The sequence below is a fragment of the Anthonomus grandis genome, chromosome 7 (genome assembly GCF_022605725.1).
Source record: "Anthonomus grandis grandis chromosome 7, icAntGran1.3, whole genome shotgun sequence".
NCBI classification, from domain to species: domain Eukaryota; kingdom Metazoa; phylum Arthropoda; class Insecta; order Coleoptera; family Curculionidae; genus Anthonomus; species Anthonomus grandis.
This window is the reverse complement of record NC_065552.1, coordinates 14,278,785-14,300,116: the sequence shown is the minus strand read 5'-3', so window position 1 is coordinate 14,300,116 and position 21,332 is coordinate 14,278,785. Positions and strand designations below refer to the sequence as shown.

At 33.4% G+C, this 21,332-nt stretch overlaps 1 protein-coding gene across 1 annotated transcript in view; it reads left to right on the top strand.

The window, feature by feature from the left end:
* LOC126738399 (exportin-5) overlaps positions 1 to 10,108 on the top strand; it is a 41,985-nt gene extending 31,877 nt beyond the window's left edge. The window contains 1 exon segment of the mRNA XM_050443715.1: positions 9,630 to 10,108. Coding sequence (XP_050299672.1) covers positions 9,630 to 9,758 — 129 coding nt within the window. The 3' untranslated portion in view covers positions 9,759 to 10,108.
* The last annotated feature ends 11,224 nt before the right edge of the window (positions 10,109 to 21,332 follow it).

Genomic DNA, 21,332 nt, shown 5'->3' with positions numbered 1-21,332 from the left:
TGGACTGTGTTCTTTGAGCTGTTTGTTTTATTGGTTAATCATTTATTATGCCCTTGCCGTATACCGCCCAAGAATATGCAAACATGCATCTCATTTATGGTGAATGCAGAGGAAATGCTCTAGCAGCGTCTAATCTTTATCAAGAAAGATATCCGAATTTGGCCCGATATCTGACTATCGTGTATTTATTAATGTTCATCGCTCATATTCCGAAGGCAGAATGCCTCATGCTCCTGTTCGAGAGGGAAGACCTCGTATTGATTATGTTGATCAAGTTTTAGAAGAAATTAAAAATGATCCGACTACTTCGGCACGAGAAATCGAAAGAAGAACAGGGATACCGAAATCGGTAGTAAACGACATCACTAGGCGATTTCAATATCACCCTTATCATGTTCAACGAGTGCAAAGCCTACTGCCTCGAGACTACGAACCACGCCTACAATTTTGCCGCAGAATGTTGCAAAAAAAATCAAGAGGATCCGAATTTTTTAAATAATATACTGTGGTCGGATGAGAGCACATTCAAAAAGGATGGCTTTATGAACATGCACAATTTGCACACTTATGCGTTGGAAAATCCCCACTCTATTCGAGAAGAAAGGTCACAGTACCGATTTAAAGTAAACTTGTGGACCGGTATCTTAAACGGACGTGTAATTGGACCATTCGAATTACCAGAAAATTTGAACTGGCAGGCTTATTTAGATTTTTGTCGAAACAATCTACCAATTCTTTTAGAAGATGTTCCTTTGGCCAGTCGCCGAATAATGTGGTTCCAAAATGATGGTTGCCCGGCACATTATGCCCATGAAGTTCGTCGGTATTTAAACCAAACATACCCCAACAGATGGATCGGCCGACTTGGTCCAATTTTATGGCCTCCCAGGTGTCCAGACCTAAACCCCCTCGATTTTTTTTACTGGGGTTGCATAAAAGAAAAGGTTTATGCAAGACCAATAAATAATATTGCTGAATTACGGCAGCGAATAAATGATGCAGCCCAAGATCTTAACGCTGCCAGGAATGCAAGATGGATCAATAGGTCATTTATTAAAAGATGCCACGCCTGCATTCGCGTTGGTGGTAGACAGTTCGAACATATTATTTGATTTTTAATTTTTTTTTTAAGTTAAATAAAAATATTTTTTGAACATAACATAATTATAAATTTGTTTTATTTTTTTCATAAGGTAGATTAGGTTTATCTTTCACTCTATCACAATAACAGTAAAGCTTTTTTTAAAACATATTGGGTAATTTTAAAATTAAATTAAATGAGCAAACTTTTTAAGGTATTAGCCGGGTTGCCGTACAATTTTTCGGTCCAGTATGAGCGGTCAAATTCAAAGTTTAAAAAATAAAAATAAGTAATACTTTATTTTAGAATAGATTTCTTATTAAATTTTTTGGCCGTTTAGTTTAATGTTTGTCTTTGATCAGTAAAATGGCTATTCAGTGTTCTATAGCTAAAAAGAGATTCTAAAAAATATCTATTTTTAAGCCGTGACAATCGAAAATCTGATCCAAGAGTAGGATTTTGGTGACTTCCACTAAAGTGCCAATATCTCGAAAACCATCGATTTTTTACTAAGGTCATTTTATGTTTTTCTGGATGCTTATGAGTTGCTCCATCAGCCCCTTCAGTATTATCGTTGACTTTCCGGACACCCTGTATATATCCATTCCAGTTAAGTTGTTTAAAACGTTTACGTAGAGCTTCTCTTCTTCTCTCTCTTAAATTAATAATTTTTTATTATTATAATTTTATTTAAAAATTATTTTATATATGCATTGGGTGGCTCGTTTGTCTTTTTTTATTATCTAAACCATAAATTTAGTTACATCATTTTTAGTTACATCATTTTATATCGTTCATTCACCATCTGATCATTTTCATTGACATTGTTGTTCGAATTATGACTCAATTATTTATCGGCGTAATTTCAAGAGACCAGAGAAATGCAAGCTAAGCAATCGAAAGGTCCGCGGCGAGACACTCGGTTTATTTTTCTTTCTTATTTCTAAGAACTGTTTGTGTAGGCAAAGGGGGATCGCGGTCGTTGTCACGTAGAACCGTTTTTTGTCGTTGTGTTTTAATATTTTTATGTAGTCAGTATAAATTAGACCTTAAGACTAAACGGAGCGCTGGGTTCTTCTTAATTAAATGACGTAAAATTGGTCAGAACTTTTTTGATTTTACACACCTAACGCAATACTACAAGTGGCACACAAGTGGTTGCGTAAAAGTGCGTTTACGCGCAAAACATGGTCCTTCGAGCCAGATAAAACCTGGATAATCTGGATAACCTCAAAAAACCCATCAGAGGAACCAGCCGAAGACTATTAAGGTCAGTTTAGTCCATACTATACTCCTGTGAAGCAAGCCATTTAAACCAAGAAGCCTATTTATCCTATAAGCCGAACTTTTAATCTATAATTAAACGCCTCAAACTTAAACTTGGTTTAAAACGGTTTCTCATAATAACCTTTATCAATCATATTTTATTTTATAACCTACATTCATTTTATTTTTTAATCCTACATTTATTTTTGAACCTACATGTTGCTTAGCCATTTTATGGTATACACTATCCACTATTCTGTAACCCAAGTAAGCAAATATTTTTATTTTTTAAGCCAAGCCTAATCTATATTTTATTTATCCTATAATCTATTTTATAATATTTATTAATATTATAATTTTTATTTTTTTTAATTTATTTTTAATAATTATAATATGGATCCGACCGAGGCTCCAACCCAAGAGCAAGTCTTAGAACAATCCAAAACCGAATTAAAGTTTTTAATATCACGTCGTGGGCATGTAAAAGCTTCACTTACAAGATTTAATTCATTTTTAAATAGAATCTCGAAAGATGAGCTTAACCTTCCTGATACTTTATCACAAATCGAAACACGTATTAGTGTTATACAAAACACTATTAATGAATTTGAACAGCTTCAATCTAGTATTGACCATCTTTGTATTCAGCATGACTTACCTGAACAAAATTTACAGGATAATGAGCGAGCTGAATTCGAAGAGCATTACTATACAGTTTTATCTAAAGCTAAATTGTCATTAGAAACTAGTAGGAATCTCGTAAGCTTGGCAAATCAACCACCCCCACAAATTCCTGTAATCATTAACGAACCTCGAGCCCAAAACTTAACCAATAATTTTCCAGCAAAATTGCCTCCTATTACTATACCAGAATTTTCTGGCACCTATGACAAGTGGATGCAATTTTACGAAACATTCGAATCACTTATTGATAAAAATACTACCCTATCCAATGTACAAAAATTCTACTATCTACAAACAGCCTTAAAAGGTGACGCATTCCAAACTATAAGCTCCCTTAATGCGTCCGATAGCAATTATACTATAGCCTGGGATCTTTTAAAACAAAGATATGAGAATAAAAAAGCCATAGTGCATGCGCACGTCAAGGCAATTTTTAATCTTTATCCTGTGAAGGATGATTCTCACACAAGCCTTCGCAAGTTTTTGGACACCTTTCAGAAGCATTTTCGTTTCCTAGAAAAATTAGATGAACATGTTTTCCATTGGGATACGTTACTCATATTTTTATTAACATCCAAATTAAATTCCATTACTCGCAAAGAGTGGGAAATATTCTCAAAAAATAAAGATAAACCATCAATAACTGATTTTATTCAGTTCTTAACAGAAAGATGCCAATTACTTGAATCCATTGATATAAAATCTAATATGAAACAAGAGCGGCATTATGACCGAACTGTTCAAAATAAAACCTATTCGCATGTATCTACTTCACTTAATCAGTGTCCTATGTGTAAGGAAAATCATTTAATTTGCTTATGCAAAAAATTTATAGACTTACCCACCAGTTCTCGCTTTAATGAAGCCAAACGCTTTAATCTGTGTATAAACTGTCTTCGTCCTGGACATGCTACAGCTGAGTGCAGGTCTCTTCACTCCTGTAGGTATTGTCAAAAAAGACATCATTACTTACTTCACAGTAACAATGGCAATTCGAATTTTCATTATCAAACCCAAAACAAACAACAAGATACTCTCAACCCTCAAACACATAATCGACCGTCTCAGACTAACCGTAACCATTATTCCTCTCATCAAATTAATAAACAACCTAATACCGTGACACAGTTCACGACATATGAAACCAATAGCCTCCAAAATCATCCTTATTCCTCAGAAGCGAGCGGAAGTTAGCATTCACATTCCTTACCCCAATTAGACCACCAAATTTCTAATACTAGTGTTTATAAAACAAATCAATCAAACTCATCAATCTCGCCTAAAAATTCCCAAATTATGGGTCAAAAGGTCATTCCTGCTATAAATGAAGCAGGCAGCAGTCAGTCTAATATATCCATGCCAAACTATACATTATCATGTGCTACCACAAAACCAAATAAATCGGTTTTGTTAGCCACTGCCCAAGTATATATTTTTGACAAAAATAATTCACCTATCCTTTGCAAGGCACTTTTAGATGGGGGATCCCAATCCAACTTTATAAACAAAAATCTTTGTAATAACCTAAATCTTGCATCTGAAAAGGTCAATATTCCAATTTCTGGAATAAATCCCGGTATAACTTTTATAAGTCAGCGCATAAACATAAATGCCTTATCAATCCACAAAAAATACAAATTTAAAATGTCAACCCTAGTAATAGAAAAAATAACAGAAACGCTGCATCAGCAATCTATTGACCCAACATTATTAGATATTCCTGATGATTTGCAATTGGCTGATCCATACTTTTATGAGTCATCCGATATTGATCTGCTCATTGGAGCAGAGCTTTTCTATGATTTATTAATGTCCGGGCAAATCAAACAGATAAAAACAATCCAATTCTCCAACAAACTAAACTAGGCTGGATCATTTCTGGACCTCTTTCCCTGATTACTTTAAAACAAACCCATAAGCAATGTTTTCTTAATACTGTTAGCAATAATGACCTATACCAAGCTCTTGAAAGCTTCTGGAAAATTGAGGAACTTCCAGCTAACTATGCAACAAAATATTCTTTGGAAGAGCTGGAATGTGAAACACATTTTACCCGTACCCATTCTCGTACTCATTCCGGCAGATTTCAAGTCAATCTTCCATTAAAAACCAATGTAAACAATTTAGGAGACTCTAGGGACTCGGCAATAAAAAGATTTCTTGCCCTAGAGCGAAAGCTTGATAAAAACCCCGAACACAAAAAATCCTATACTAACTTTATGCAAGAATATCAAGACCTTGAGCACATGACCAAGGTCGATCCTAATAAAGTTGAAGCATATCCCATTTACTACCTCCCTCATCACGCCGTAGAAAAATCTGACAGCTTAACAACAAAACTTAGAGTAGTTTTCGACGGCTCAGCAAAAACCTCATCTAATATTTCTCTAAACGATACACTCAAGGTCGGCCCTACTATTCAAAATGATCTATTTTCCATTATTATTCGTTTTAGGCAGCATAATTTTGTTATCACAGGTGACATTGCTAAGATGTACCGCCAGGTACTCATAGATCCATCACAAAGGTGTCTTCAGCGAATAGTTTGGCGAGACAATATGGAGGATGAACTTAATCATTTTGAACTTAACACGATAACCTATGGTACATCCAGTGCATCATTTTTATCCACTAGATGTCTTCAACAAATCTCTATTGAATGTAAGCCAACTTTTCCCAAAGAAAGTCATGTATTGGCAAACGACTGTTACGTAGATGATGTTATCACGGGCGCCCAGACCGTTGATGAAATCATAGCCATAAGAATAAACCTAACCTCGATTCTTAAAAAATATCAGTTTGAACTAAGAAAATTTGCTTCTAACGATCCTAATGTTTTATCACCCTTAAATAATCAAAACCCAAAGGATTTTTTATTAAATCACCCCCAAGGTTCTAAAACTCTAGGAATCTTATGGGAACCCGAATCGGATAACTTCATATACAATTCACACGCAATAACCTTAAAAAATGATATAACAAAACGCTCTATTTTTTCCATCATATCCCAAATCTTCGACCCTTTAGGTTTATTAGGGCCCATAATAGTGCAAGCTAAAATACTGCTACAAAAATTGTGGCTACTAAAAATCTCTTGGGACGACCCTGTTCCCAATGATTTATCTCGAATCTGGATTAACTTTACTAAACAACTATTTGAAGCTATTTCATTAAAAATTCCCAGACAAGTAACCTCAAGTAACCCAAAAAACATTCAATTGCATGGATTTTGTGACTCATCTATCAATGCTTACGGTGCCTGTATTTACGTTAGGTGTGAAGATCTTAATGGTAAAATAATCATAAATTTATTATGCGCCAAGTCTCGAGTGGCGCCTCTTAAAGTTATTTCTTTACCTCGACTCGAACTTTGTGGGGCACTCTTATTAACCAAACTAATGAAAAAGGTCTGTGCTATTTTAGATTTATCCATAAATAAAATTTTCTACTGGACAGATTCCACGATTGTCCTATGTTGGCTTAGTTTAGAGCCCCGTAACCTGAAGACTTTCGTAGGGAATAGAATTTCCGAAATTCAACAAACATCTGATACAAATAATTGGTATCACATAAAGTCCTCACAAAATCCAGCTGATCTTATCTCTCGAGGCGTTGTCTCCAATGAATTAAAAATTAATCCATTGTGGTGGCACGGTCCAAATTTTCTCTCGGGGCTTACAAAAGATTGGCCATCTAACAATCACATATCCAATTTTGCACATAAAGATATAAAAAAATTACCCGAACCATCCGAAATTAATCCAAAATCTGTAGTTTTTAGTGTACAAACTTCCTCAGTAAACTTTAAAACCCTTATTAACAGAGCATCTAGTTATACGCGATTGCTACATACCGCAGCCTACGTATTAAGATTTTGTAAAAATTGCAGAGTTCCAAAACCTCAAAGGGAATATGGACCCTTAAAACAATCTGAAATCTTCGACGGGTTAAAGTGTATCGTAAAAATCGTACAAAACGAAACATTATCTGAGGACATAAATAATCTAAAAAAGTATAATTCTGTTAAACTCAATAGTAACTTAAGCTCTTTAAATCCAACTACAGATACTCCTTCCAAGTAAACATAAATTTACTGAACTTATTGTGCTCCATGAGCATATTAGAAACCTCCATGCTGGATGCCAAGCTACTTTGTCATCCGTACGTCAACAATTCTGGCCCCTAAAGGGAAAAAGCCTAGTTAAATCCATTATAAGAAAATGCATTCCTTGTTTCCGATCCAATCCAAAACCCCTTAGTGCACAAATGGGAGATTTGCCAACCGCGCGAGTCGTACCTTCATATCCATTTTGCCATACCGGCGTAGATTATGCCGGCCCTTTTATATTAAAGGATTCCAAATTTAGAAACAAAAAACTGTTAAAATGCTACATATGTGTCTTTGTTTGTTTATCAACCAAGGCGATTCATTTAGAATTAGTCACCGAACTTACAACGGCTTCATTCATTTCCGCTTTAAAGCGATTTGTCGCGCGACGCGGTATTTGTCAAGAACTTTATTCGGATAATGGTACACAATTTATTGGGGCTAATAATGAGCTTGCCTCTATTCAAGCTTTTTTTAAAGGTAGTGAAATTGAAGATTTCTTAGTTTGCAGTAAAATACAGTGGCATTTTATACCTCCCCGATCACCATATTTCGGAGGAATGTGGGAAGCGGCCGTAAAATCGGTTAAGCAACATTTAAAGCACATTCTTAACGATGTAAAATATAATTATGAGGAATTCTATACATTCCTTGTGCAAGTAGAGGGGGTTTTAAATTCTCGGCCCTTGATACCTCTTACGGACGATCCTAATGATCTTGAGGTATTGACACCTGGTCATTTTCTAATTGGTCGAGCGCTTAATGCCGTACCAGAGCCCGATGTATCTAAGATACCAAGCAACCGACTTAAGAATTATTCCCAACTCCAGAAGCTACTACAGCAATTCTGGGGCCGATGGTCACGTGATTACCTTCACACCCTACATCAGCGACAGAAGTGGAAATTCCAGACCCAAATGGAAGACCTTCTAGGTTCGTTAGTAATAATCAAGGAGGACGGACTACCACCTCTACAATGGCGACTTGGACGAATAATTGCCGTACATCCAGGTGCTGATGGAGTTGTTCGTGTGGTCAGTTTGAAAACCAAAGGCGGAATCATAAAGCAAAGCATAGTAAAAATTTGTCCACTTCCAAGTCAACAGAACATTGTGTCGAGTGGCAATAATAAGTGATCGTTGTTACAGTGTGCGACAATTCTTTGTACTTTGTTTAATAAAAGGCAATGCATGGACTGTCAATTTTAATGAGTGAATAACTGTATACCTATTTGTATTTCACATAATCTATACACTATTTTTATTCTGCATACATTTTTTTTTGTTCTTAATCCTAATATTTAGGTAAGGTTCGGAACTAATATTTTTTATTTAAGTAAATTACTATATTTGTGTTCTTTAACCCAGGCTCTAAAATTTGTGTTAGGTTATTTTAGATCTATTTTTTATTTACTAACAACAATTTCAACTTTAAATTTTTGCTATTCTACTGTTTTTATTAATTTTGTTGAAAGTATTCAATTTTACATTATATTATCTGGATACTTTCAAGGGCGGCGGCATGTTCGAATTATGACTCAATTATTTATCGGCGTAATTTCAAGAGACCAGAGAAATGCAAGCTAAGCAATCGAAAGGTCCGCGGCGAGACACTCGGTTTATTTTTCTTTCTTATTTCTAAGAACTGTTTGTGTAGGCAAAGGGGGATCGCGGTCGTTGTCACGTAGAACCGTTTTTTGTCGTTGTGTTTTAATATTTTTATGTAGTCAGTATAAATTAGACCTTAAGACTAAACGGAGCGCTGGGTTCTTCTTAATTAAATGACGTAAAATTGGTCAGAACTTTTTTGATTTTACACACCTAACGCAATACTACAAGTGGCACACAAGTGGTTGCGTAAAAGTGCGTTTACGCGCAAAACAATTGTTTTTAAATCATATTCTAAATTAAAACATATGTGCCAAAGAGAAATAATGATAGGATTTCAATAACGTTTGTTTATAATTTCAAAAATTTAAATGAATACCATAACTTTTATGGTATAAGGATTTGTAAGAAAGAAGTTTATGAGATTTATTTATTAAAAAGAGAACACATATTTTTATGTGCTTTTATCTATCCCTCCAAATTAATTGAAAGTTCGTAAATTTTAACGAGATTCTTATACAAGTATAAAAAAATATCAGAACCAATGCTTTAAAATGTCTTAAATTCTTAACTAAATATAACTTTCTATTTGGTTTTTGTAAACATGACCTCCCAAAAACTCTAATCGTTTTGTTTCTATACAATTGGCACCACTGACATTTGTCAGAGAGACCAACATCGAAAGGACACAATCACGCAAAATGGCGGTTACCTAGTAGTGGTCATTTATTTTTTAATGGATTCGCAATTCAGGTATATTTAAGTTCCTGCCCTAGAACCGCAGATTGGATTGGCAAAGAAAACAAAAACAATATACTAGTTTAGTCGACATCATTGTATAATAGTGACAACCCTTTTATTAACAATATCCATATATTTTCAGCTGATCGGGAAGAGCATGGGACAACTATTTAAAAAAGAAGTAAAAATAAATAATCTACCCCAACTTGCCATACCCAAAAAGGAACAGAGAGACATCATACCCGATTTACGTAATATTTACGGTAGTTAGTAGAAATATTATCTATTTTCTACGAAAATAGCCCTTATTTTGTTATTTAAATTATTTTATGAAAATTCTTGTATTTGCGGCATCTCAAACATATTCTGCATCATAAATTAGTATGTAAAATCACTTCTACTAGTATTGCTGAATATATTTGAGAACTGCCATAAATTTTTTGTTATGCTTTATTTAACATTCCTACCGAATGCACTTTATAAAAATAGGACTGGAAAGGACTTAACTTTTTCTTAAATATCAGAAATCCAGTGTTGCTTTTATTTTGATAAAAGTTGTGAAATTGTATTTGTTGCTTGTTAAAATCCGGTATAGAAAAAAGAAATTATTGTGTTTTTTTACTAATTTGTATTTATTGGGTGACATTATTATATGACTATTCTACTCATTATTTATTCTAGGGGTAAACAGAATTATAAAGAATTCGAGAGATATTTATAGCATAGTAAATGTATCAATATGGACGTTTTTAATATTATTATGCGAATATAGTCTAAAACTGGTCTGTTTACCTCAAGATTGCCTAAACATTTAAATTTTTTGTAAATAGGTTTGTTTTTATTTTTAAAATTGGTTATTATTATTTTGTTTGGCTATAATGATTTAATAAAAAATAATGAATCGATCGAAAAATTGTTGTTTTAATTATGTTTTTTAAACTAATTGTGGAAAATAAATGCATGTAGTCTAGGTGGCTGCTTCGTTGAGTCTAGGGGTGATTGACCAAATGTTCAATTCTATTTAAATTGGTCCTCATATTTAAAAAAATATATTATGTAGTAGTAGTAGAAATTTACGTTATTAATTTCAATTTTGTTTGGTCCGCGAATTAATATATATCTTTGATTAAAATTAAGTTTTGAAGCTGAATCGAACAATACTTAACAAGAAAGTTTGGGTTTTTATTTACGTTAAACAAAAATTATTGCGAAAAGGTGTAATTACTGGTTGATAAATATACAAAAGTATCACATCGCGAAATAACAATAATAACATACCTTAGTAGAAAGCTGCAAAAATCCTCATCTTGAATTTTAAGTTAATTGCCTTTACTCTGGTCGATATAAGCTATTTACATTTATTTATTTCTGTAGTCCGGTAAATATGTCTAATATTTGTGTTTTGTGTACAGAGATATTTAATTCCATGAGGTCGAGAAAGCGATTAAGGTGTGTGGGAGCTACGTGCTCTCATGTGTCTTGTGTACCGGTCACTGAGAAAAGAGACCGGGTCTTGGGAATGCCCTGTTTGGAGTAAACCACCCACTTTAAGAAAATTCTGAAGGAAATAAACGCAATAAAAAAATTAATGCTACGATGGGAAATGTACTTGCGGACTCCCAAATTACATTTCAGGAAACGAACAAGATGATATCCGCTCAAGAGAGGAAAAAGTCATTGTGTCTTAAGAAATTTGCTCTTTGGAGACCAAATGTGTACCCCTTGAAAGGCAAAATATAGAACTCCGAGCTAAGCTAAATAGGCAAGAGCAGTATAGCGTTCTTAACAACGTAGATATTCATGGGGTTTCAGATACCAAAGAATATATATTAACTATAGTTCCTGTAAGTAAAGCACTCAATTTCTTTTTGAAAAATCCGAGATTGACAACTAATAGGACAATATAGGATTTTCAACAAAAAGTTGGCTTAAAAGGATACATATAAAATTTCTATCAAAGCTTACTATGGATTATTTTATTAGAATAAGGAAAATAAAAAAAAAACATGGAGCTTGGGGGACTTCTACATTAACGAAGCTCTAGCAGCGCGGAAAACCGAGCGCTGCAAGTGTAAGGAACTTAAGAAAACCAACAACGCAAGTTACTAATTTGCTGACTCAGCTGCTTCTTTATGTCGGCCATTCTCTTCCTCCCATATGTCGAGGCAGCGTATCGTTCTACGGCACTGCGCAGATGACGCTTATTAGCTTTCGTTCGGAATGTTCTAGCCTTTCTTGGCAAATTTTCGCTGTCCGTTTAGTCCATCCTATAATACCAAAAGAGTAAGTTAATGAACTGACTCCATTTGTATTAATAGCTTTAAGTAATAATTTCTGCTATTAAGACGTGGTTTAAGGATTCGTCGCATTCTTGTAGTGAACTTAGTAGTCAGCTCATTCTTTATAATTCTATGGTCTATTCTTTGCGCCTGCTTCATTCCTAGATATTTGTAGAATTGTTCTTCGTCCATAGCATTAATTATCTAACCGTTTTCTGTTTGAAAGCCACCTGGTTGTAGTTTACCCTTAATAATGTTCACCGTTCAGCACTTATCCAGTCGAAAGATCATTTCTATATCAGAGAATTTTTCCACTATTTTAAGCATCTTATCTAGTTGATTTCGTAAGAATTTCGTAAGATTGCCGTAAGAATTTTTAAGTTATCCATATAAAGTAGATGGTTTACTCTTGTTAGTTCTCTATTATCCTTTTTTAGGCCAAATCCGTATTTAGTTGAATTGAGTTGGCTAGAGAGTGGATTCATGGCAAGGCAGAACCAAAGTGAACTTAATCTCCGTGGAATATACCCCTACGAATAGAAATTATATTAGTTCCAATGCAGTTACCGTTAGGCAGCTGAAGTTTTATTGATGTTCGCCAAGATGCTATAGCGAATTGTAAAATGGAAATTATGTGGTTATCTATTTTGTACAATTTAAGTACATTAATAAGCCATATACAGTGCTTTCATTTCAAAACGATCCACCCTTAATAAGGGTGAATTTAAAGAAAAAAAAAACACGTCAAATTAGATATACAGGGGGACGTTTAATTATGCATTTACTGAAGTACTGTCAATCACCTCCTCACCTCCAGCTAACCTCACTTTAATATGTCAAACGGGAACCCCCATCGTGTGATACATCATAGTAAGGAGCGTAAAATTCTCTATTCAACGGTACCAAAAAAAATGAAATCGGTAAATGTGTAAGCAAATAGTTAGCGAAAATGTCTAGAAATAATGAATATTTTATTTACGCCAAACTTTGGTATGTCAAATGGCTACCCCATGGTGTGATACATTATTTTAAAGGGCATTCATTATGCTATCAATGGATGTAAAAAAAAAAAAATTTGATTGACCAAGAAGCAAGTAAAGTGCAAATCGGTAGGGTAAAAAAACAAATTTAATTAGTTTAACAAATTTATTTTATTAAATGTTCAAAATGCGCGCCGTTATTAGCAAGACAATAAAAAAGCCTATTTTCAAACTCCTTACGAACATTGGCAAGGGTCTGCCCGCTAATTTCTCTGCATTCTTGAAATATTCTATTTTTTAAATTCTCAATACTCTCAGGTGGGGTTTTATAAACTTTGCTTTTTAAGTAGCCCCAAAAAAAAAGTCAAGTGGGGTTAATAGGTCCGGAGACCGCGCAGGCCATTCGATTGCACCACGTCTGCCAATCCACTTTTCTCGAAAATTTTGATCAAGCCACTCTCGAACTACCAAAGTGTAGTGCGCGGGAGCTCCATCCTGCTGAAAATGTATATTATTAATAATATTATATATTATTGTTAATTATTTACACTCTTTTTTTCTGCAAATAACGGTACACATTCTTTACTTAAAAAAATAAATAATTTGCTTGAACTAAATATACTGTTTGTTACCACACATTTTAACTTCTAAATTGCTTGTATTTTTTTTTTTGATGATCTATTATAAAAAGTGTAAGAATTTTAAAATGATGTAGGTACCACACTAAAAGTATTCATTTAAAATACCACAGTTTGGCGTAAATAAAATATTCATTATTTCTAGACATTTTCGCTAACTATTTGCTTACACATTTACCGATTTCATTTTTCTTGGTACCGTTGAATAGAGAATTTTACGCTGCTTACTATGATGTATCACACGATGGGGGTTGCTATTTGACATATTAAAGTGAGGTTAGCTGGAGGATTGACAGAACTTCAGTAAATGCATAATTAAACGTCCCCCTGTATATCTAATTTGAAGTGTTTTTTTTTTTTTTTTTTTTTTTTTTTAAAGAAAGTTATTAAGGGTGGATCGTTTTGAAATGAAAGCACTGTATGTGGAACTGCATCAAAAACTTTCGGTAGTTAATGTATGCTGCGAAAATGTTTCTTTTGTTGTTAAATACCTGATTGCAAACTACGAAGTCGATAATTAGTTGTCCTTTACACCACATGGCACCTCTGATACATCCTATCTTGAGTTGAGTCGCTATGATGCTATTTAGGTTACAATGTAAATACGTTCTGTAATGCAAGATGTGATTAGTTTATAGAGTGTGGGTAAGCATGTTATTGGCCCATATTTAGCCTGATCTTGAGTGTTTTGGCAGTCCTTTGATAAGAGATAAGTGGTACCTTGTGGCGTCAACTTTACAGTGTTACTATTTTGCCAAGAGTTTGCAGACGGTAGCTTAGAATTATTGGAGGCTTGGGATTGTTCGAAGGTTCGAGACGGGTGCATTGGACACAATCGTCATTCGACATAATGGACATTCGACACAATACCCGCGAAATATTTTAAACGTTCGAGTACGATCGGTTGGGTCTTTTACACGTCAGCCAATTTTTATTCGAAATAGCTGTAGGGTTGTCATCTAACACAAAATAGGGTTAGGTATAGGCATATTATTTATATTTTGTTTACATTCAAGTCGTGCTTACAATAATTAGTTTATATTTATCGATAGTTTGCCAAAAGTTATTAATTTGTGAGTTCTTTAGTATATTTGAAGCTTTAAGATATAACTACAAAGGACAAAGGACCTGGGATGATACTTCCTGATACTGATTAAGAAACACTATAACTAACTTTGTGTAATTTACTACTTGGCCTCTTATCCTGTGATTCTTCTTCTTAGAACATTAAATACCTGCATTATACTTATTGCGAAGTGAAGAGGAATTTGACGCCAAAAAAACGTACCATCACTTGGGAAAGTGCAAGTTTTTTTGTGTAAAATTGTGGCAAACAAAGTTCCATTTGGCTTGCATAGGTGTGGTGATAGTGTTTATATTTACTACTTTTGACTAATAAACTTGAAAAAGTGCAATTTAGGATAATATGCTGGAGAAACTGGATGATTTTGATGAAGTCATATGCCTCCGAGGATATTTGGATTATAAACTATAGTGTGTCAGCTTAAATATAACATACTGAATAACCAAAAGTACTATAATAGGCTATACAGTTTTTAATTTACTTATACACACCCTTATTGCTATCAAGTAATTTGTGACTAACATTATTTCTGAATTGGTGTCGTAAAAAAGTGCAATGAGTTATTAGTTAATAATATGTATAAGTAGGAAAAGAAACAGGTTCTTAGAGAATATCATATATTACAGCCTTGTTTAGATTGAGCCAAGTTTTCATTCATATTGTTGAGTTTTGTCAGGGCTGGAATGTATACAAATTACGGTAACAGTTTACTATCCTATCGAACGCCGTTTTTTTGTACGAATTTAAAAAATTAAACAGTTACAAAGGTTAATGTATGTCGTATTTATTATAAATTCGTTGTCGGAGACTCATTCAAATGATTGAAAAAAGAAAATAAAAAATATTAAAATTTTACCCCTGTTCGTTTTTTTTTGCGCAATCAGTTTTTCTTATGAAAAATGATTATTCACCCAACAGGTCCTTTTTGCACCCAGCGCCTTTTTATATAAAAAAAAATCACTATCAACCCAGCTCAGCCCCAACCAACCCAGCCCAATACAACTCAACCCAACCATTAAATAGGAAACATATACTAAAAAGAATAATAAGACAGCTATTGAAATTAGTTTTGTTTTTTAATTATTTTTTTTAACGATTTATCGAATGGTATTCGATCACCTAAAAAAATAGTATATTACCTGTAAAATAATAGCGCTGGCAACCCCGATAATTAAGTGTCTCGAAGGTTTTTTCGGTACGTATTCTGGTAAGTGATTTCCGATTTGTTGTCTCTCTCGTCTCAACATAATCGAGTATTTCCGAGCGGTGTGTTATGTGTCGAGGTGTCACCCTGTTCGGGCACTCGCGGAGTCGCTTCGGGAGTGTGTCGAATGTCCATTATGTTATTTGCCTGTTTTCCGAAGGTTCACTTATGACTGGCTATTAAAGAATCTAAACTTGATTATAACTATTAAATAAGAGGGCGCCACTTAGTTTTCTTTTTAATAAATGAAAGAAAACTAAGAAAAACACTTGGTATATAGGTTTCAATTAACAATTAAATGACCCTGGATAAAGTAGATTTAAAGAGGCAAAAAAAAATTATGTTAACAATACAACCAAATTATATTTACATCAAAGATATGTATACACATCATGTTCTAATCTGTTAAATGTTAATAATTTATTATGAATTAAAATATGAATAATGTTGATATGATTAAAGTAAGTTTGACAAAAGTAACATTTAAATCATGATTTCGCTACTAGGTAGATTTCAGCACTTGAAAAATAAATTGCAATTATTAAAGTTTTTTGTATATATTTGTAGTACGCAGGGGAAAGTTCATGAACCTTTTTTACCTAAGGCATATCAGCCTTAACCGAGTTATATCTACTTAACTACCAAAAAAGGTACTGAAAAATACTGAACAAAAAATAACTAAAATTATAGATAAGAAATTGACGTATTAAATTATGATATTGATTAAATATTTGTAGCAATAAATTGAAATTAAAGGTATTTTAATAAAAATTTAAATAAGTGAGACAAATCTATGGTTAGTAATATTTAAATAAATGGAATAAACTGGCCTGTATATTCCTCCAAGAAATGAACGGCTAGCCTTCAAAATCGAGGCTGTGAATGTATGCCATTTGTAGCTTAGCTATCTGGACTGGGAATCTCTAATACTAGCTCTAACTCTGGCTCCAGCTCCACCGTTTTCAGCAATTTCCCGGGGAAATTAAATCCTCAATAATTGAAGAAGAATAAAGAGGAATTCCAGAATCCAGAATTATCAAATAAACGGTTCCCTAAAGGAACAAGATTAAGGACTATAAATTATAAACCATATTGGCCACTTCCTGCTCCACAAACTTCGGAAATAAAAAACTGTCCTTTTACGTGTGCTTCTACCTGCGACACGGGAACAAGTCCTCAAAAAATGGATGCAGTACCGTCAGTACCGACTAAATCAGTAACGACCCCACCTCTCGCCTAAGCTGTCAATATCAGCCAATCAGAGAAAACATTAATAAAGACCAATCAGAAAAGTGACGGACCGTCGACAGAAAGCATGAATAAAGGAGATGATCCAGGAGATTGATGCGTTACAGTAGTAATATGTCATTGACAGTGTGAATTTAAAGAAATATGAATAAAAGAAGTTGACTGAAATTATTAATATAATTATTGAAATTAATGAAATGCCAATGGAGCGTTAGTGAATATAAGGAGTAGAAAAATAAAACGCTACAACCTTCTGTTAAAAAATTGGGTAAATTCTGAGGATTTATAACCACGTCGTTTAGGTCGGTCAGTTGTTCATGTGTTGACCACAAATTCTTAATCCAGTAATTTTGGAAGTTATCTGGGCCTGGAGCTTTCCAGTTATGTAGTTTTTTTATGGCGTTAGTCAATTCGTCAGCTGGAAATGGTAAAAATGCCATTGGATTATATGTTTGACACTTTGCTCGTTCTTCAGTCAGCCATTCAGTGTCGAGCTTTCATTCACTTTTTAATTGAGTGCCCCCAGAACTCGATGTTTTCTTTAGTGGGGTAAATGCTAATGGCAGTGTTTTTTAGAGAAGTGTCGTTAAGCTTTCGATAGAATTGCTTTTCTAAGTATTCAAAAAGTAAATTCTTCTTCTTCTTGTTTCCTTTTATTACTAGATTTATCCCTTCTTAAGCAACCTGAAAAAATAGATTATAGAACTTTTGTTTAAGGGTGTCTAGGCATTATTCCGGAGTACAGTTTTCTGGGTCCTGCTGTGTATGTTGTTGGGCCTGACGCATTATTATTATTATTATTTTTATTATAATTACGCGCATTATTATGCACTATACAAAAATTAAACCTCTTAACAAAAATTAATTCTTTTAATTGAAGGCTTAAACTGGCTCCTTCTTTGGCTAGGCAATAAGTTAATACTTAGTACGGAATTTAAAAATTCTGTGCTCATTTACTTGAAACCAATATCGAACAAAGGAAAGATTGTGTTTAACATGTAATCGAAAAGAAAATTGATAATTTCGTAAAAAATTTCGATTTTCATTTGCTTTTTTCACCAGGGTGTTACAAAATATTCTTCGCCACTGCTCTTCGAAAAATATCTAGTTTTTAAACATTTGTAATGTTCATCCATATTTTTTCCAAATACTTTTTGCAGTTTTGTATAGTTGTTCATACCAAGTTCCTTTCCAACACTTGTGCTCGATTGTATTTAATCCATTTTTAGGGCACTATAAACCATTTTATTCAGTCGTCTTTACTCATGGACCGTTTTGATACAAGGTTCTTGTACGTTGGTATTTGCATTTATGACAATCTTTAAGACAAAATCATGTCTCAAATATTGAGACCAGAAGGAATCGGTCTATTTTCAAATGTAATTGCAAACAAATCGATACATAGTACTGCCGAATTGCCTCCATAAAACCATTTAATAATTTGAACGCTTTCTTAAGGATTATAAATAGCCATAATAAGTAGAGAAAAAAATAAAAACGCTTTCAAATTCAACAGTGCACTTCACATAGCAGTCAAACAGCAAAATGAAGAATTCCGATATAATATTGTTAGTCTGTATAAAATAAAACAGCAAATACCTATCCGACGACCGCAAGCTTCTGCTTATCGAATAGAGGAAGTGGTGTTGCCATTATTTTGGACAATGCAAAATGTCATGTCGGATAATGCAAGTCAACTCGGTAGCCTGACATACTTCTATACAATACATATTCTTTCCCTAAAATTTGCACTTCACAAACAATCCTATCCCTCATTAGACTATCATTTAATGTGTTAAAATTGCAATATTTTGCTAATTTTTTTCAAATCAATAACAAGCTGATCAATTGTTTTACCCTGTCTCTGTACTCTACAATTAAAATTTTACCTGACTACAGTCCTATTTCCATAATGCTTATTTGTTGCCTCAACATTAAGTTTGTAAGGTAACAAAATTATTTTGTTAATTATGGATCGAAATTAAAACCTGAATAAAATAAAACAAAGCCAGTTACCAATGAAAAAATAATATTATGAATGTATTAGCATATTTTGCTGCATATCCACAAGCTTAGAAGTGCTAAGGATGATTTGGTTTTTAACAAAAAACATACAAAATAATTTTTTTCTCAAAAAGCGCGAGATAGATATAGGGAAGTATGATTAAAAAAGACTCGAAACGAAACGGAATCAAAATATATAGGGTATTCCATTTAAAAAATTTAAGGTGTTGCCATTTTTCTATATAAGCGGCAACGCTGCAGTGCTGAAAATATTTTAGACCGATAGAACATTGTCTGTTACAATTGCTACCAAATTTTAACAAAAATGCTACGGTCCTTATACGGCTACGGTCGTCAATCACCCTGTATATTGTAAATTGCTGCTTTCATAATTTAAAATTTTCTCGCAGTCATCACCATTAGAACTTAAAGCTTAGAAGTTAGAGCTTCTGAGGGTTTTAGGTTGCTATCCCTTTTACAGAATTTTGGTGTCTTACTTCGCACTAAAATCTTTATTTTCGCAGCGTCATGTCATATTGTGCCTTAGTCTTTAAGTAAGTATAACACAAGTTTACACGTGATATTAATGCGAATTAGCGGCTAAAGCGAATTAGAGCAAAAACGCTTTGGCATGGGTTTACATAACGAGTAAGTAGTAGTATAGTAGTTTAAAAAGAGGTTTTAACGTGGACGTTAACCAGCTCTTTTTTATTGCCAATCTAAATAATTTATTGGTGAATTACTTAGGTTGAGGAGATTGAGTAAAAATATATCTAATAAAAGAATATAATTCTTTAAATTTTGCGAAAACATGATGATAAGGCACACGACAACAAAATCAAAGCGAAAATTTTTTCTCCCTCTCTCGGTTTTTAAATTTTTATTTGTTGGCAGCACTGAAAATTAATGCAAATTTGGATGATCTTCCGTACACGGAACCTTATGCGTATTACGGCGACATCTTTAAAACGTTTTCAAATAATGCGAATTAAGAACGCTAAATTGGTTTGTGGGTGTCTACACATGCGTTTTATCTTAATTCGCATTTCGTTAATGCTGACTAACGGTTGTGCGTAAAAATTGTATATGACTTTGACTATAACGGAAAGTTTAAAACCCAAAATGTTTATTTGCGAACTACATGTGGTCTTCATGAAAAAACTACGGTTGCTTTGGCAGAAAAGAAACCATAAAAAAATAACCCTATATAACACGAAAATCCCTATCAAGATTCCTTTTTTAAATTCTTCGTGACTTTAGGCAGTTATAGCTATTTAAATTTTTTAACATCTCGCTATTCAATAACTTTTTACAAAAAGCCGTTTCTAGAGGTTTGGAACAATTATTACAAATCAATTCAGATATTATTGATATCAGGACGAATTTTTATTAAAATCGTTTGGGACTTTTGGGAGATATGGTTATTATAACGATTAAATAACAGCGGGCACGGATTATAAATAGGTTGCAGAAAAGAAAAGAGAGAGAAGAGAGAGAGAGAGGGGGCGCATTACAAATCGTGCGCCGAATTTGAAACCGAAAATCGAGTCGATGCCATTTTTTGGTGCCGAGCATTTGTGTCACCAAAGCTTGTTTTGTGGTTTAGTTTCTGAAAAACTGTGTTTAGAACTATAAATTTAGTGTGATAATATAGTGATCTGTTGTGCTTGCAACTGCAAAAGTAGAAATGACAGAAAGGAGCCTGGAATCAGTTTCCACAGGTAGGATATTATAAACTACTATTTCTCTCATCAAATAAAACACATTTTATTTAATGTTGAATACATTTAATGTACGTGATATTCTAATATTATCTGTAAACTTAATAAATAAGACATATCTAACAGTCTCCGTACAAAGTATGACGGTTTTTGTTCATGAATTTATAATTAAAGACTTTATGCCAGCTGAATAAACAATAGTTAAGGAAGTGGCGGCGGTTTTTTAAATTTAACTATTTTTACAGCCTGTAACCAAAGACTGTAAGTATTAATCAAAAAAAATTAAATTTTTTTTATTAATAAAATAGTTTCCTACAAATCCAGATAGACGGAAACAGTGGGTGAAAACACAAAAATTTCACACTGGTCTCCAACAAAAAAATTAGAAGATTTGTTCCAAACATTTTAAAAGCAATTGGTTCTATTCTTTGGGTGAAAGAAGACGACTTCTAGATGATGCAAGGCCAACCATATTTGTGAAACTTCCAAAATATTTGCAACCTAAGAAGGTATGTTTTTTTATCATGTTATTCTTTTTTATATAATGTTACCTTAGCGTTATACTACTATATATTACAGTATATAACTCCTTGTGAGAAAAATTTGTTGTAATATACCAGACTAAAATAAGTCATATAAATATACCTATGTATATTTTTGATTGCTTATCTTGTGTTATTTTGGCAT